Source organism: Molothrus aeneus, chromosome 8, assembly GCF_037042795.1.
Source record: "Molothrus aeneus isolate 106 chromosome 8, BPBGC_Maene_1.0, whole genome shotgun sequence".
Lineage (NCBI taxonomy): Eukaryota > Metazoa > Chordata > Aves > Passeriformes > Icteridae > Molothrus > Molothrus aeneus.
Genome location: NC_089653.1, coordinates 31,736,284 through 31,754,979, shown reverse-complemented (window position 1 = coordinate 31,754,979; position 18,696 = coordinate 31,736,284). Strand labels below are relative to the sequence as shown.

The following is an 18,696-nucleotide window of genomic DNA, read 5'->3' as shown; positions in this document are numbered from 1 at the left end:
CTCTTAAGGGGAAAGCCTATAAAAAGCTTCCTAAGATGCTGCTTTTCTGCAGCTGGAGGAGGCATTGATTTCACCACTTTGCTGTGGCAGGACCTAGGAGAGACATGGAGCTGATACAAATATGGGTCAAATCTATAGGAAAAAATAGATAGAAAACCCTCAGAACAGTAATAAAACAGACAGCACTCCTTACTCTGGGGTGTTGTAACTGCACAGTACTTGATCCCAGCATAATTACATTGCAAAAGCCTCAATAGCCTGAAAAATCTGTCAGCCTTTGGCAGTATTTTCTACATCTGTCTCAAGAATCACTCCAAGACCACCCAGATTTGTTGCAGTGAGGGGGTGGCACTGCCACTGGTGAGGCAGCCCCTGTCACACAGCCCTGCTGCTCCTGCAGCCCCTAATGAAGGGTTTATTGCACAGCAGGTCTCCATTTCCCTCTCTCAAATATGCATTTTTCAAAGATATTTAGCGTCCTGATTATTATATTCACTGCTCCCCTATCAACAGCAGCTATTTGAATATTAATATACTTATCCCCACACCTATCCTGCTTTATTTTATGGACCATCTGAGTACTTTTCATATTTATAGGTGGCTTCTGCTTGCCCACTTTCAGTGCCTGAATACAAAAGAAAATAAGGGTTAGACAAGCTTTACCTTCATAGATTGAGGTCTACACAGAGATAGAGAAAGGGCAGACACTCCAAACAGCGCCTGTGCTGTCCTGGAAAAAGGAATGAATCATCCCTTCACCACCACTAATGTTGAAGCATGAGATTCCTGGGGGGTTGTGTTTATTTTGGGGGTGGGATGGTGGGAGGGGACAGACTTGTTTGGGTTTCTCTTCCTTCCTAGTGCTTGGTGCACCCACTCCTTCCCTCCTCCAAGAGGGCCCTTTGCAGATGCAGATCGACAGATCATCGATGCTGTTGGCAGGGCAAAGCCAAAACTGCAGCCTGAGAGTTTGAGAAATAGAGTAATGGAAAAGAAAAGTAATGGAAAATGGAGCAGCAATGCTGGCAAGGTGCAGAAAGCTGAGCAGGGACTCATGGAAGCTCAGTTTGCTCTCAGCTCTGCTGCTGGCTGACCTTGAGCAAAGCTCTTTATCTTTCCCTGCCCTAGATTCACTATCTGTGAAACAGGGCAATGACAGTGGCCTCTGGAAAAATATTGAGAGCTCCCCTTAATGTTATCCTCTGTTGCAGAAAATATTTCAAATTTTAGACCACTGGGTAACTTCTGTGCATGGCTGCCAGATTTACTAAGCATTATTTTATCCTTTAGTTGTCTGGCAACACAAATCCCTGTGCTACCAGAAACATTTCAAGCACCATAGCTCAGTCTCACTGGGGTTTCCAGCAGCAAAAGGGGATGTAGGAATTATTCACTGCACATCCCTCTCCCATGCCTCACCAAAAAAAAGACTTTACAACAGCAAGGAGATGGAAAGACTGAGAAACCCTGATGGGGAAAAAGTGACAGAGACAAGAATGAGGTTTGGTTAGCCAATACCACACAGAGTTCTAATGCCACTGCTTGCAGTGACAGGGCCAGGTACAGCCTGCAGGAAAGGCAGAGGAAAATGCATTTGCTCACACATGGAACACATATTTGCTTTGTTTTCCCACTTTTTTCCTCCAGAAACAAGCTCCTGGCAGAGCACTTGTAACAAATTGCACAAGCCAGCTGACCTCCAACCTTGTGCTTCCCCTTATCAGGGCACCAGGGAGCCTGATATTAACCCAGAAATTCAAGAGCTGCTCTGCCTGTCTGCATAATTCACCTCCACTTGCTAAAATGGGGTAGCAAAGATCTCCTCAGTTCATTAAACTCTAAAATAACTACTCACCTGTGTCCTGTCTCACAAGCTTAAGCTATTATAACTCCCCTGTTACCTACAGATATAAGGTCAACATCCATTAGTAAAAGATCAATTATTTTACAGCCCTTTGAGACAAGGGAGTGGAGGCTTATTTTTTAGTTATATTCTTCTCTTTCAAGCAGGATAAATAATTTGGGAATTACAATGACCTGCATCCAGAAGGCAAAATAAAGTCTTTTATTCTACATCCTGAACACAGCCTCCAAAATAATGTCAGGTATTCACTTGGGCCCAGCTACAAAGGCAGTGGGACTCAGTGCCAAGTCCAGCCAGGGATCCTGGAGGCCCCAGCAGCTCCTGGGAGCGAGGAATGGCTGCATTTATTACAGCACAAGTTCCACAGAACCCCAGTTTCTATTTCTGACGTTGCTTCCTTTCACTCCAAGCACACGTAAATTCACATTTGAAAAATATTTTCCAGCTTCTCCTATTTCTTGGACGGCAGAGCCCGAGAGCTGCTCAGGATCTGCTGCCTCCCTCACACCCTAGCAACACTCCTGCTGCTTACTCATGGCCTCAAGTATTCCTGCCCAGTCCACAGGTACCTTTACATTTCAAAGCCCAGAAGATGAAAGGATTGAATCTTTCCTTGTTCCAAATCTGTGTTTACTGACTTGACTGTTTGAAGTCTGGAGACTGCAAAATTACTGCCTGCTCCCCAGGAAGGCAATCTGGATGTGCAGAGGAGAAAAGGTGAGCTGCTTCTGACAAACCACTTCTTACAGTTGCCTCCTCTCCGAGCTGAATACTTGGCTTTGGAAAAGCTTTTTAATCCCACACTTGGGAATTGGTTCTCTTCTGGAAAGATGTTGCTATTTATTTCCACTGCCTTCAGCTGCCTCTTCATTCCCTCCCTCCTTCCCTCCCTTCTCCTGCTGCTGCAAAATAGACTGAGAAGTTGGAAAAGAATGGTGTTCAGACCACCCAAACAGCAGCTGAGGGAGGAGATGACATTTAGCAGCACTGGAATAGCCATTTGTGCGCTCAGACCCCAAAATCCTGCTCCTCCTGGGTCATTTTTAATAGACTTGGCACGTGCCAAGTAACCTGCCAAAGTCTCCCAACACTTCTTCAGCACACAAATAACAATAATAAAACCACCATCCTGCGCCTGTTATTATCTTCAGGGAAGCAGCTGAAAGCCTTGTTCATAACAACAGTACCAGCTTCCCTCTTGATAAATATCTGGCAGGGCTCCCAACCTTCACAGGTTTCCCAGCTGAGTTTCTCTCCCTGCCCTGGTTATCCACCCCTTCCTGCCAGGCTGAGCAGTGCCAGGCACAGGGATTCAGGCACAGGGACTCAGGCAGGTCCCTCTCCTGCCCATCCCCTGTGCCCTCAGCTCACTCTTAGGCTGCTCTAGAAGGACTCAGTTAATGACAAATGGGTTGTTGACCACAGAGGTCCTTTTCTCCTGCCAGATAATGACACTGAGACACTTGGATGCCTGGTGCATTTCAAAACACAAAGTCAGGCACTTTGCAAGAAACTGAGTGATTTAATTTTTTTTTTTTTTGCTTTCCCTTCGCTGTCTGTAGAATGTGAAATCAGGTGATGGAGTAGCAAAGCCTGTATCTCAGTGGTACACAGCTTTCTAGACTGAGCAACCCCTCACCTCTGCCTTCTCCTCAGGCAGTCCAGCTGCAATGTCCTGCTTAATGCAAGCCATGAGAGCTCCCATCAAACCCCAGATGTGACATCATGGTGAGAGCACGCCTGGGGCAGATGTCAGAGCCACCTGTGACAGATGCCAGTGAGCTGAGGGCTGCTGAGCTCACTGAGATACCACATTAGACATGGCAAACCAAATGAAAATATGAAAACATATAAAACCAGGCAGAAAGTAGTTAGAAATGGAGGGCAACCACAAGGAATGTTCTCCTTCCTTGGGTTAATGAGGAAAGGACAAATCCAGGTTAGTTTCTATTTTACAGTGTGGAGAGGAGGGCACACTGTCCCAAAACGCCTGCCAGCACTTGTGGGAAAAACGAGGAAGGGAATAAAGCCTGGTTGAAGTTGTGTGCTGAGCCCTCTTCCCTTGGTCAGCAGGAGGGATTTAAGGCCACCAAAAAATATTTGCAGAAGAAAAAGAAAACATCCTCCCAGCATGCTGAACCTCACCACTGAACATCGAGGTCTCGTGGCAGTGACCTCGCTCCTGGGCGTGGGATGCTCTGACAACAGCCACAGCTTCTGCCCAGGGGACATTCACCTCTCTCTGTGCCTCTGTGTTTGGTATCAGCACACACAGAGCTGCAGCAGCACGGGCTCTGCAGGCCTGAGCATCCTCTAATGGAGAGGGAATTTTGTATTTTGTATTTGGTATCAGCACACACAGAGCTGCAGCAGCACGGGCTCTGCAGCCTGAGCATCCTCTGATGGAAAGGGAATTTTGTATTTTGTATTTGGTATCAGCACACACAGAGCTGCAGCAGCACGGGCTCTGCAGCCTGAGCATCCTCTGATGGAGAGGGAAGATTTCTTTAGTGGCAGCTGCAGCTCAGGAGCCCTGCCCAGGCTGGGGCACAGCAGGAGGGGTGGCACGGGTTATGCTGCCACAGCACAGCTGGACACTGCTGGGAAGGGCTGGAGTTTTTTAAGGCTCATTTTGCATAGGGAATCATCCCCCTTCTGCACACAGGCCCACAGCAACCTGCTCCTGCCTCTACTGCTTCCCTCTAAACACTGCTGGTATTTGAAGACATTCCCTGGGAATCACGGATCAGCACTGGAAGCAGACTGTAGGAGATGAAAATTGAAAATGACAGAAAGTTTTACTTTATTTTAAGCAATATACACAGCACTGTACTTGACCAGCTACTGAAATAGTGTGAAGTTTAAAAACAACAACAAAAAGCCCTTTCCAAACACTTTCTCTATGTTCCCATTCCTTTGCTTCCCAAGGCTGTTACATCGTATTGACCGAATTATTTACGTGGGTGTGTTACTATGAAAAAAATGGCTTGAGATAACTCAGTCTTTAGGTAGAAAAAGCACTCCTGATGATGAACTCAAAATAAAATTAAAAATTAAGTACATTAAGGAGCCAAACATTAGGTAATGCTTTTTCAAAACATCAATTCAAGCACTTTACAGCCAACTCTCCATCCCTTTTTATCTCAGGTTCTCTACATATGAAAAAAAAGCTTTGCTGGTAGCAATGTTTGCTCTCATCCAGGGATAGACATGTGCTGCTGGTTGGCTTCTCTAGCACTTTCTTTTTGTTCCAGAGGTGCAACAGGGCAAAATGATTGTCTGGAATTGCTCCTGATGGATCCACAACAGCAGAGCTTTCCCAGACAGGGACTCTGTACAGCCCGTGCATTTTCTGTACCCCCCACCAGAGGCACGTATTGCTCCCAGCTCAAACACAGCCCCAATTCTGCAAACGTTCAGCAGAAAAGTCTGAGAAAACAATATTGGTTTCATGAATCGAGAATAAAAATCACAAGGCATTGTCTTACACTGGGCATCAGGAAACTGTGGGGTGAAAAGTTTGATTGTCTCCAGCGACAGCAAATGCCAGCAACGTGCCACAACACAGCTCTGACACCGAGGGGACAACCAGGGGTACAAAAAATTGATTGTGTTGACACCAGAGCTGTGAGCCTGATCTGTAGGCTGAACACACAGCCTCTATACCTCAGGATGTTTTTCTGTTGAAGAGATGATGGCCAAGTGCAGAAAAAGATGCGTTTGAAAGAAAAGGACGTCCAGAAATTATACGACTTATACCAAAATAATTAATCCTCGCTAAAACAGCGCTGACTTACTGAAAAGCGACTACTACTCTAGAAATAAAGGCTTAATTCATGCTAATTTTTACACGTTACCCCCTAATGGTGCTGAACGGCTTGGAAGGGATACAGAGCCTCGGCTTAGGGTGTTTAATCCAGCCCGTAATAGGGGCTGCATCTTGTGACGATCATCCCCTGCTTATCCCAGCTCGGCTTTGCCCCGCTCGGTGTCACATCCTGCACCCACCGCTCCTGCCGCACCGAACACTTCTCCGGGCTGCTCCGACACCGTTTCCTAACCCGGCAATGCCTCTTTACACCGTTTACAAATAATTTGTATCCGTCCTGCACTGAGTACTCACTCACATTACATTGGGTCTGACTACTAAAGAATGCTGAAGGAGAAACGCCACGCGTTGTTACTTATCGGCGTCCATCTCCATCCTCAAAAAACCCAACAAAAACAAACACAAAACTCTAGGCTGAGCTTAACACGCTGTTAACAGGTTTCTCCCTTTCCAGCAAGTCTTTTATTAATCAGAGCGCGTCTGCTAAGCCGGGCCAAGGCAGGCAGCAGCCTGCTCTGCCCACCCCTTTGCTCCATCACATCCGAGCGGCTCCTGCATTCCTGCCTTTACTCCCCGGGGCATTTCCCTGTGACAAAGCGCCGGGACGGGAGCGCGCTCGACTTATTCCTCCGAACTTTGCTGGGCTCCGCTGCTCAGGCTTTGCACCAGTTTCCCCCAGTTTCGGGCCGGGCATCACCCCTCGGGGTGGGAGACAAGTTTAAATCGGGTACGGTGTTTTTCACCCCCCTGCACTTGGCAGCCGCTGCCAAACCGGTGTCTCGCTGAGCTGGAGCGGCCGGGCTGAGCCGCGGCCGAGCCCCATCTCCGGCTCCTCCTGGGGAACCGCATCCCGGCCGGGCATGAGGATGCCGGGGCCGAACCTCCGCGCATCCCCCGCACTCCGGGTCATCCCCCCGCGCATCCCCCCGCGCATCCTCACCCTGCCCGCAGGCTCCGCGCTGGATGGCGATGATGGGCGGCTGCCGGAGGCGCTCCGCCCGGCGGCTGGCGGCCCGCAGCTGGCAGTGGCTGGCGTAGGTGACCGCATCGCTGCCGCACACGGGCTCGCTGCTGGTGCACTGGCAGCGCCCCGCGGCCGCCCGCTTGCGCACGGTGGCCGAGGCGGGCACGGCTCCGGGCGGCAGCACGCACTGCAGCCCCTCTCCGCAGGGCGGCCCCGCGCCCCCGCACGCCTCGCCCTCCTCGGCCCCGCACACGCGGCAGCAGCCGCAGGCGTCGGGCACGGGCCCGCCGGGACAGGCTGCGGGCAGCGCCGGGCAGCGAGAGCGATCGCAGCGCTCGGGGCAGGCGGGCGGCACCGCGGCCAGCAGCGACGGCAGCGCCGAGGGCAGCAGGGCCGCCAGCAGCAGCGTCCAGCCCCGCAGCAGCGGCATCGCGGCGGCTCCGGGGCGGCGAGCGCGGTGAGAGCGCCGGGGGCCGGGCGGCCGCTTTAAGGGAGAGGCGGCGGGGCGGGACCGGACCGCGGCACGGCCCCCCCCGGGATGGGACACCCCCACACCGCCCCCCCGGGACAGCGACATCCCTCGGGACAGCGACATCCCTCGGGACAGAGACAGCCCCCCGGGACAGAGATATCCCCCCCGGGACAACGACAGCCCCCCGGGACAGAGACACCCTCCCCGGGACAGCGACAGCCCCCCGGGACAGCGACAGCCCCCCCGGGACAGCGACAGCCCCCCGGGACAGAGATATCCCCCCGGGACAGAGATATCCCCCGGGACAGCGACAGCCCCCCGGGACAGAGACAGCCCCCCGGGACAGAGACAGCCCCCCGGGACAGAGACACTCCGAGGGGAAAAACTACCCACAGTGGGAAAGCTGGAGGTTCTGTCATCCTCTCTCCATGGAAGGTTGTGTCTCTTTGTATCTCCACCTTTAATAGTGGTTGTTCTAGAGAGGAAAGGCGTAGAATTGGTTTTTTTTAACATGTCAGACAGCGACATCCCCCTCGGGACAGAGACATCACCCCCGGGACAGCGACACCTCCTCCCGGGACAGAGAGATCCCCCCGGGACAGAGAGATCCCCCCCCGGGACAGAGGGATCCCCCCCCCCCGGGACAGAGGGATCCCCCCCCCCCGGGACAGAGGGATCCCCCCCCACGGGACAGAGACATCCCCTCGGGACAGAGAGATCCCCCCGGGACAGAGACATCCCCCCGGGACAGAGACATCCCCCCGGGACAGCCGGAGGTCCGGCGCTGCGGGAAATCTCGGCGGTGAAAGCACCGAAATCGCGGCCGGCAATGATGAAGATCGGGGGAAAGGCTGATAAGGCGCTCCTGTGAACCAGGGGAGGGGGATGTGAACGCTTCCCCCACCTCGGGAATTACAGGAAAACAATCCGAAGTAAGCGCCGATAAAGCTTCCGGCTGATAAGGGGATGGGGGGAGCGCGGGGTCGGTGGAAGGAGTGAAGGGATGAATCCATTCTATGGAAATGTACGCAAATATCAGGTAGTTTATAGCAATATCAACTCCCCGCCGGGAATGGCCGGTATTCCCGTGAGACCCCCGGCTGGGAAGGGCGCGGGAGGCGCTGGCCGGTACCCCAGGGATGGGAGGAAGGCATGGGAGGAAGGCATGGGAGGAAGGATGCTCCCGAGCCTTCTGCTCGGCCCCGCGCCTCGCCCGACACGCTCAGAGCCGCAGGACGAGGGGGATACCAGCAATTAGCAGAAGGTTAATCAACCGAAATAATAATAGGGAAAAAAAAAGAAAAAGAAAAAAGGAGTTTTCCACTATCTCAGGCAGGCTGATCCCATTCATCCGGCAGCTGGGCACCGGCCAGAACCTATGGACAGCGGCCTCTCTGCCATCTGCTCTTCGGGCACATACAAGGAGGTTTAATTACAACCAAGTGCCCTCCGAGGGACAGGGCATCCCTGCCAAAGCTGAGAGGGAGCGGTTTAACAGAGCTGGAAATTAAGCAAAGCCAATTTTTTTTTTTTTTAATTACAAGGCGATTAAACTTTTGAACTGACTCTCAATCTATAATTATTTCAGTGTACCTTTATCAGGCGCCGATAACCAAGCAGCTAATGAACTTTACAACCCATTAGGTGAGAGGAAATGCTGTTAACTGTTCGATGAGCTGCAACCAAGGAGTTGAACTTGTCAGCAACTACATTAACACATTTAAAAATATTTTCTCCTAAGAAAAATTTAGCAACGACCCATTTGAGCTTTGCAAGCACCAGAATTCCAGTTGTTCCAGGAAACACCATAAAAACTTGTGCAAAACTTATTAAACTGTTGGTTAGTACCCGAAGCTTGGAAACCAAGTATATTCCAGTGTTCCCAGTTAAAATTCCAGTGTGAACTCTTTATATCTGCAGTTTTCCAGTAACTTCTGTACTCAGCAAGAAAAGCGATTTCAGGAGAATCCCCTGATTTCAGAAGTGATCCAAGCAGTAAAATCGAACAATTCATAGAAAATTGTCTTAATATTAAAATCATTTGTGTTAACAAGTCTTAAGAAAAAGCTCAAAAATATTAACAAGTTAAAAATCTTTTAAATGTATGTACATATGCATACATATATATATACCCCCCCCATATATATGGGGGATACATATATCCATGTATGTATATATGGATAGATATCATGGCAAAATGTTTCCAAGTAATTAATTATCCATTGCTTATCGACAGCTTTGTGGATTTTTTTGTTTGGTTTGGGTTTTGTGCCTTTTAAAGATAAGTCTTTACCGAAAGCTGATGAGCTTTTAGCAGGAAAGAAAGAAACAAACAACAACCCCCACCAAACAAAAAAACCCAAACCATTTATACAAAAATAAACAAACAAACAGCAAAAAATCCAAACCAAAGGAAAAAAAAAAAACGCCAAAAAAACCCCCACAAGGGGTTCAGGAAAGATCTCAGAAACTCCTATTTGGAAGCAGGAACAAAATACTCAAGATAAGTGAATTACTGTGGGGTTTCACCCTCCCCAGCCGAGAAAGGCTCTCTGCTCTCCTCTCACATTGCTGTGGTCAGGTAATTTACTGCTCAAAGCCACTGCAGCCTTATCTCCACAGGCAGGATAAAACTACCCAGAGTGGGAAAGCTCCAGGTTCTGCCATCCTCTCTCCATGGAAGGTTGTGTCTCTTTTTATCTTCACCTTTGATAGTGGTTGTTCTAGAGAGCAAAGGTGTACAATTGTATTTTTAACACATCAGCCAGCACTATCAGCTCCAAACTCTTCTTGGTAAGAATGTAAATCTTCTATTGAGTATTAAAACACAATATTTTACGATATTAATTTTATAGTTGTTACGTAGGTGCACAAAATCTGAATATAAACATCTTGCTTTCCAGAATAACCAAGCTAAGTCTTTGGGGAGGTTAATAAATTAGCTCACTGAAAAATAGATTTGTTAATTGTCTACCTGATCTGTGCAGAAGTGCCTTAGACCTGAGAGGTGCCGCACAAACAGCAATTATTATTTCTCCTCCACCTGATACAGAACAGCAGACATTAACACCAGAAAGGCCAAAAATGTGGTCTGAAAAACACGCTCCCGAGCCTCAGAGGTAAAATATCTCCTACTTTTCACACGGAACTGGCTGATAGGAGGCTCCACCTAGAGATCACACAGCAGAAATTCCCCTAGAGGGATGGAAGTGTGGGCACTGCTGTCAGGGATCCAGGGATGCTGTGCCAGCTTGCCCTGCCCTGCAATGTGAGCCTGGGAGCACCTGGGCACACACGGAAAGGGGGGAGCAAGAAAGGGATGAAAAAAGGGCACGCTTGGCCAGGGAAAAAAGGGTAAAGTCTGAGTCTTGAAGGGTCCCGGCCAGAAAAGAGCATGAAGGAGCTTTGGGAAGTTTGGAATGCTGATAGTCTGAGCAAACTCCAACATCTTGGACTTGGCAGAAACTTTTCCCGGCTTTATTCTGTTTGCTTCATTATTATCATTATTTTGCTGCATGCCTTAATGGCTTCCTCTCAGATTTTCGGGGGAAAAATTGTAACAACGCTACTCCCACCTCCCAAAAACCCAGGATTTCTCCACTTTAACATAACAAGAGAAATCTTACAAAAACTTAAAGAAGAAGCAAAACCTTTGTAAAAACTACATTCATTGCTGCATACAGAAAAAAAAAAAAGCCACTGCTTTGAAAGTGAATGGCTTCAAACCAGGGAATTGAAAACTCCACGTTCTTTCCCTGATATAATCTAGCCCTGGTGCTCGACAAGCATTAACTGCTGGCATAATTTACAAACGAAACGAACCATCAGGGTGTCTTTTGTAAAGGCTGACACGGAGCCAAGCGACCTGCCCCAAGGAACAATTGCTGATCTGCAGCGAGCGTGTCTTTGCGGTCAGGCGGCATTTCCTCCCTGGCGGAGGGCAGAGCTACCAGCAGGAGCGCACGTAGGACACTGCAGGCTGTGAAACAGCCCTGAAACTTGGTCATTTATAGGGAAAAAATACCCACTGTCCCAGGAAATGCCACCCCTCTGAAGGGGCACAGTGCACAGCCAGGTGGGACAGTGGAATCTGGGGGCCAGGCTGGATTTCAGAGAAGCCTTCTGATCCACCCGTGTAAAGACAGAAAAATCCGTGTTACCTTTTCTTCCCCAGGGGGGTTTTTTATCAGTATCCCTTGAGAGCAGAGGTGACTCAAGTGTCCCGAATGCAGAGTGGTTTAAATTCTTGCAGGATGCGTTCATTGCGCATCCTGATATGCAAAATTCCCCTCGTTTGAAATGCAAATCCCTAATGACAGTGTCAAAAGTGACACTTTGAAGGGCAGCGTTCAACAACTGCTAGGCCATTAGTAGTGCCTTCACAAATGAGCACCAGTTTCTTTTCCTCAGAGGTTGCACCGAAAATCTCAAGCGAAAAATCCAGGCAGAAACAGCTCCCAGGGCAGGATTCAGGTTTCAGTTCTCCAGAGAGCTGCATTCAGTATTTCACTATTTCACCTCACCTCAGCAGGGCTTTAACAGCTCACTGGCTTGGAGCATCAAATGATTTGAAGGCTGTTCTGCAAAGTTCAGATGACTATTAAGACGTTAAATGAAACTTAAAAGGTAAAGCTACACATGGCACAGAGAGCTTCACTGCTTTCATTTCAACTTTTAGACTGAAATTCCCTATCCAGTATTTCCCCATCTTTCATTTCTTCCCTCTCACCTCTATTTAAAATGGAATTGTTAAAAAGACAGTAATATTTCTCTTCCACACCTTCAGAGTGTCCATTTTAGTTGCACTCTAATTTCTCCATCCATTATAATACTTACTGTAAAACCTAAAAAAATATTAGCAAAAATAACAACAATAACAAAAAAAACCCCCAACCTGGAACAGCCCAGTGACTTAACAACTGGAGTCTCCAGATCAGCTTTTAAGTATGAAATACACTTTAAAAGCAAATTAGTACTAGACTTGATTTTTAAAGCTGGAGTGTGACCCCTAGGTGGTGCTGACATCCTGATATTCCACAAGGTTAAGGAATATTCCATTTATTAAACTGTATCCTAACACATCACCCCTCAGCAGCTGCCCCCAGGAACGTGCACTGCAGGCAGCAGTTCCATTTTCAGTATTTTATTTTAACACAGTGAGTTTAAAGCTGTGGTCATACAGAATAATTTGATTTCCTCTTCAGTGAAGGGGCAGAGTGCACAGCCAGGTGGTGGCAGTGGAATCTGGGTAACTGGGGCCAGTCTGCATTTCAGGGAAGCGCCCCTGAGAGAGAACCCTTCTGATCCATCCGTGTAAAGACAGAAAAATCCATGTTACAATGTTTTCTTAATCAATATCCCTTGCATAACATGTAAAACTTCCACAAAAGAAACTGAGATTAGCACAAGAAAATCAGCTCAGTCTGCTCAATTTCATTCTTAGGCTACACAACCTGATTAGATTTGAAGAATTAGAGATGCTATGGCCGGATGAAGGAGAATCTGATCTCTTACATGCTGAAAAAGAATGTATTGCTCTGATTAAATACTTGTCATGGTGCAAAGAAACTCAACCAGATGTTATTTTAAGTTACCCAAACTGATTTATTGACAATTTAAATGTGACATATTTACAGCACTGTTTCTAAAATAATTTAACAATTTTCATAGATTTATAAAAGTACTGATAAATAGGAGACCCTGACAGTGACCAACCACAAATATTTCCCTATGCTACTGAACTACAACAGTAGTTCATTTCTTTTTTCATTTTTCTCTTTTTCCCCTCTTTTTGTAAGTCCCATAATGGAGCTGCTTTACCTCCACCCAATGTGTAAATTTGCCAATACCAAAATACAATAAAATGACCATGCAGTGTGAAAGCTGTACCAGAGCAAGTGATTTCAGATGTTAGACTACAGTAAAAATATTACAATGCAAAGTGTCTTCCACACAGAATGTACTTGTGAAAAAATAAGCTTTTAAAGAGCTAATGGTTTCTTTTTATAGAAATTAAAACCTACAATACTAGTACAGACATTTACAGTAATTTCCAATTCTGTGCTAGTTTTCACATATATCTAAAGTCAAACAAAACCAGTAATTTACAGACACCACTGCCTTAAGACAGTGGTTAGTTAGCTTATGGATAAAAAAAAAATAAACCAAAACCAAAAGAAGGTGCTGATATAATTTAAGGTTTTGAATTTCATTATATTCCATTCTTATATGACACCAATTATTCTGTCCTGGGATCAATAAATTGCTGTAGTAAAGCCATCCAAATCTCTCAAGCAGGAAGTCAGTTTGGAAGTTGGAGAGAAGATGGACTTGCCTGATATGTATCTTAGGTTCCAGCAGACAAAGGAAGTCTCACAAAATGGACAACTGGATCACAGTAAGCAGCAGCATGAGATATTTGTGGGGTTGGGATTAAAGCAAATGGTTTTTTTCCAAAAATGATGAAAAGTACACACCACCTAATCCAGTACTTGAAATGTAAAGGTTCTCCTCGCTGGCATCACTGATGCCCCATAACACAATGTACACAAACAACAAATACTCACTTTTTTAAGAACACATATTGCACAGCAGTGGGTGCAACACCAGAACACTGGTACCCCTGGCATAAATCTTGATTTAAAGAGCTGTTTCAAGCTATGCTATCCAGAGCAACTCCAAGCCAACACTCAAACCCAGTAAGAATGGTCTGTGTACATCACTAACCCAAAAGTGTTTCAACAATGTGAGAGAAAACACAGGCACTTCAGATTCTTAGTGCACCAAAAGTTATAGGCCAAGACTGCAGGACTAGGAACAGTTCAGTACCAATAACAACACAACTAAAGGAGCTCTTCCACTGATCAATACAGAAACAAGAACTGCTCACAAAGCACTGGGAAGGAAATCATTCTCAAAACAGTAACCAAACGATACACTTAAACATTTAAGAAAACATAATTGCTGCAAAGCCTAATGTAACACAACATAAACCCTACTTAGTTAAAAAGATCTAAAGTGTCCAAATTCCAAAGTCCAAATTCTCTTCTCCCCCCCTCCAAAACACCAATACATGCAGTCCGTGGAAATCCAAATGTGCAAAAAGTTATAACCCACCTTTAGGAGTGCATCAAAAATAGGCTGACTATTCAAAATATTATTTTAGTGGAAATTTTACAGCACCATAACTAGAATTCCAAGGGAGTTCAGAATTCTTGTTCTGATAACAAATCAGTTGACACTGTTGATCTTAAAGAACAGAAGAAACATTTTGTGCATTTCCTGGTATCTGGAAGTCACGGAGAGAAAAAATTCTCATATATGCCTAAAATCTTACTGTAGTTTAAGATGAAATTAAATAATCACATTTGTTGGCAACAAGTTCTCCAAAATAGAGCATTAGTTGCAAATTTAGTAAACCTGCCAGATTAGGAATCAGAAGTTGCTGGTACCTTGCTTACTTGCAGAAGTACTTTTTTTGTTTGTTTAATGCATTTTGGGTTGATTTTTTTTCCTAAACTGTGCAGTTTGGCCCCTCCCTAGTAAGTGATTTACTATCAGGCTTTGAGAAAATGCCTAAGGTCCATCTCTGACCCTCAGCTGAAAGGCAACACACAAACACATTATATATACCCATGTGTGCACAGGAACACACACACACATATATATAACAGCAGTGCTCCGGTTTGTATTTTTTTGTGGTTTTTTTTTTTGTTCTCATTCCTGGAATTTTCTTTGGTTCAAAGTCCAAGCAAGGAAATTAAAGGACCGAACAAATGGATCATTCTCCAAACGCTTCCATCCCTACACATCACTAACTGGAAGGCTTGCATCATCCAGATCCACAAGGCCAGGATCCTGTTCCTGAGTGCCATTTTTGCTCCGGGGTTCCCAGGGACCCCGGTCAGTCACTTTGGAAGTTGATTCTCTTGGAGCGACAGCCTGGATCTTGTAGCTCCTTGGCTTGGCCTTGGTAAAAGATTCGTGAAATCCTCGTTTCTCCAAGGCAGGGGGTTTGGGGTGAGAGGCTGGGGCCAGAGGGCTGCCGTGAGGGGCTGTGGAATGTGAGCTGGCTGCACGGACAGCATGGCCGGGCTCGGCAGAAGGTTCGGGATGCTCCTGGAAAAAGAAGGGAATTGTCAGATGAAGTGGCTGATGGCACATTGGAAAGATGCAGTTTCAGATTTCACACTCATGAGAAAAAAAAAAAAAAAATGAATACAAATATCGAGACAGAAAATACACAAAGCGAAGCATCAGCCACGGCAGCAGGAGGCAGGTGCTTTGTGAGGCTCTGCTTTACTGAGTGTGAGCTCACAGCAACATCAGCTGCTGCATTCAATGAAATGAAATTCTTAAATCAAGCACAGCAGCTCTGTAGACTTTAGTCCAGCAATTTAGGCTCCTCATTTTACTAAGATGTTAAATAACCTCTTGGAGATGCACACTTTAAAGGCCACTGAAAGTCACATCTTTCCAAAGGAAAAACATATTCAGACCTATTCATATCATCAAGCACTCATCTCCTGGATCCTGAAGCAATGCACATTTTACTGTTCCCTGTTCTTGGAGCACTAAGTCTTCCCAATTTCTCACAAGGACCAAACAAAAATTTTAAGCTATCAAGGCTATATAAAAATTTCCAAAGTTAATGACCTAGAAAGAAACTGATACTTAAGCTACTCCCTCCATGCAAGTTATTGTTTTGTGTTTATTATCATTATTCTGCTGACCTTTACATAACTATTAAAATATCTTCCACCATTTACTTACTGACAAAAACAAGTCTCCAGACTACCCAGGAATGATTTAGTTGTCTGAAGAGCAGGCATGGAATGCCATTTGGATGTCCTGGGATAGCCTGACCTCCTGAACAGGAACAAGAAGTTCCCTGGGCTCTGCACTGCATCCATGAGTTCTGTCAGGATGTCTCAAATCCCTGAGCAGTGCTGGGTTTGAAATGCTCTGTTCCAAATGCTGTGTAATGTTGCAGTGAACTGTGTGTGCATTAGGAACTGCAGCTGCTGCCAGTTCTGCCATCACCAGTGTTAGTCCAGGAACTAAAGGAATCTGCCAGCCCATGTGCACACACAAATCAAGGCATTTCTCAAGCACATTTGTTAGCAAAAAAAATAAACCCCAAACCCATCACAGATGTGTGTCCAAGATGCAAATATAAATCCTAAATTAAATACTTATTTTTTTCCACTGTAGTTTTTTAAGCTTCTTTTAGAATGTTATGACATTCTCATGACATATGAATTAATAAATTTAGTGAAAATGGATTTTGCCAAGTACTACCATATTTCTTTTTATAAATGAGCTTAATGTTATTGGATGAACCTGTGCAACTTTTTTTTGGACTTGAGTTTGGTGTTCAATTTCACTAAAGTATTTCACATCATTTACATTGCCTTATTTCATACCTGACTTGATATTCCACTTAAGGAAAAAAGTTTGATTTAGGAGAACTTATGAGTCACTGGTTTATCTACTGTTCCTACTATTAATAATTTTACTTCACCAAATAGGACAAAAGGGATATTAAGACAAGATCTCTGAATATTTCCTAAGCTGCCCTGAAGGATGCTCAGATTTTACTACCCACACTGGCTGCAATTTCACAGTTAAGAGACTGTGCTGCTGCACTACTCCTAAGGTGCCCTGCTTTGAACAGGGTATTGATTATACATTATTGTATAATGCTTCTATGTTTGAACTAATCATTTCATGCAGAGATCTCATAAGCCATGCAGATCAGGCTACTTTAGACCCTTCTAAACCCTAGAGTTACAACGTGCATGTCCTGTGTGCACTCATCTGTATTAGTTTGTGGGCAGCTTCCATTTAATCTCATTTTGGCGCAGTTTCAAAACAAATGTAAAGTAAAGTGGAAATATGAACTCTCATGCAAATTAGCTTTAGTGCTTTCCTATTAAAGTGACATCACTCATGGTTAAGTATTTACTGTGCTTTGACGTATAAGCAGCGGTTTTGGTGTTTTTCATTTCCAATCATTTCAAAAGCAAGAAAAAACAGTGCAAACCTGTGAGTGAACGATATTATTGATGAGTTAGTTTTCAGTAATGGTAATGACAACAGGTAGCATTATTTTTTAGTTTGTTTTATAGTGCAAATTAGTGTCTAGTCCTAGCCCTCTGTTAAGAAGGCGAGTTTCCATGAGAGCCCACATACGTGCTGCATTCACCAGTTCTTGATGTATACCTCTGTATACAAGGATTCGACAGCCTTCTGGCCTGCCGCATCTGGAACACAGTGCAAAGCTAAGATTAGAGTCACCTGGACTTGGGAGAGAGGACAACACAGGGAACAAGAAGTGATGCTGACAGTCATAGCTACATTGCTCAGTTAGCCCCACAAGGAAAAAAAAAAAAACACACAGGGAAAAAAGCATACAGAAAGAAAAGTTACCTGCGTGTTTTCATTGCCCCCACAAAGAGAAAATTTATATCAGGAAGTTTTATTTAAAAGCATGAAGGAGCTATGAAAAATTGGTGGAGAGCTTAGGCTGAGTTACCAGAAACATGGTATCAATGCAAATTTGTAATCAAAAACCAGGTTTGAATTATTACATTTCAGATTATGGGGGTAATGATATATCCAGTTTATTACAAAACATCCCAGAGATAGAAAAACACAGCATGCAATACCTGAACTGTGAAGTATTCCTGGTGCTACATCTGGGCATACTTGGAGACACTGTGACACCAGAGTAACTCCCTCTACTTTCCACAAGTTAATAAGCTTTGTGCTAAACAACTAATACAGTTGAAATGCTAGTAGGTATGAAATGCTGGCATCCACGTGGCTTCAGAAATATTAACACTTGTCACAGTGCCCCACTTCAGTACTGCAAGATGCTGTTCTCACTGCACTTGCAACAGCAAGAACTAATTTGTGTGAGCATAGATCTCTTAGTTTAAATTTATATACAATAAACTATCAGCAATAGAGAATGACAATTTAGCAGTGAGAGTTGCTACAAAGAAATTCGGATATTGTCATTTGATTGCAAAACACAGCAATTAGCAGAAACACCTCACAGGAATTAGAAAGTTTTAATTTAACTCCCAAAGTAGTAATAGTGACAGATCATACTGGACTTCTCCAGGTTAGCACTACATTATCTACATGTTCAAGACAAACAAGGCACAGAAAGTCACAGGTAGGACTAGAAAAAGTGCTCAATTAAAACCACAAAGTGTTTGATGTTTGACAGTTCATGCAAAGAGGCCGTGTTACTACAGGACAGGAGAGAGGGAAGGCAGAAGGAAGAGGCAGGACTGAGTGGCACAAGTGAACAGGAGCTAGTGGCAGCCCCTCTGAGGCGCAGGGTGACGTACGGAAGCCGCCGATCTGCCCGGTCCCCGCTGCGCCACGATGGCCCCAGAAATGGCCTTGATCCAGCTGTGCATGTCCTCGGGGCTGTCTGCCTGCAGCCAACAACAACACCATGGTCAACAGCAGCCTCAGCCTGCCCACTGCCCCACCACCTGCAGCACAAGCTAACCCTGCTGCTCAGTGTGCTGCTGAAACACAGGGGGACC

General features: G+C 45.7%; 2 protein-coding genes and 1 long non-coding RNA gene across 6 annotated transcripts in view; 1 reads left to right on the top strand and 2 right to left on the bottom strand.

Moving 5' to 3' along the window:
- Positions 1-7,102, bottom strand: part of HTRA1 (HtrA serine peptidase 1) — a 33,174-nt gene extending 26,072 nt beyond the window's left edge. The window contains exon 1 of the mRNA XM_066554776.1: positions 6,634-7,102. Within this exon, the coding sequence (XP_066410873.1) occupies positions 6,634-7,087 (454 nt within the window). The 5' untranslated portion in view covers positions 7,088-7,102. The remainder of the gene's footprint in view (positions 1-6,633) is intronic.
- A 775-nt stretch (positions 7,103-7,877) lies between these two features.
- LOC136559699 (uncharacterized) lies at positions 7,878-8,695 on the top strand. Its single transcript, XR_010784034.1, has 2 exons — positions 7,878-8,061; positions 8,462-8,695. It is a non-coding gene; the product is annotated as an uncharacterized lncRNA (long non-coding RNA).
- A 4,014-nt stretch (positions 8,696-12,709) lies between these two features.
- PLEKHA1 (pleckstrin homology domain containing A1) overlaps positions 12,710-18,696 on the bottom strand; it is a 31,651-nt gene continuing 25,664 nt past the window's right edge. For 2 of the 4 annotated variants that reach the window (XM_066554771.1, XM_066554772.1), the window contains exons 11-12: positions 18,493-18,582; positions 12,710-15,247 (exon numbers count right to left, since the gene is read on the bottom strand). In XM_066554771.1, the coding sequence (XP_066410868.1) occupies positions 14,933-15,247; positions 18,493-18,582 (405 nt within the window). In that variant the 3' untranslated portion in view covers positions 12,710-14,932. Of the gene's footprint in view, positions 15,248-17,323; positions 17,395-18,492; positions 18,583-18,696 lie in introns of all 4 variants that reach the window. The other 2 variants (XM_066554774.1, XM_066554775.1) reach the window with 2 other exon arrangements.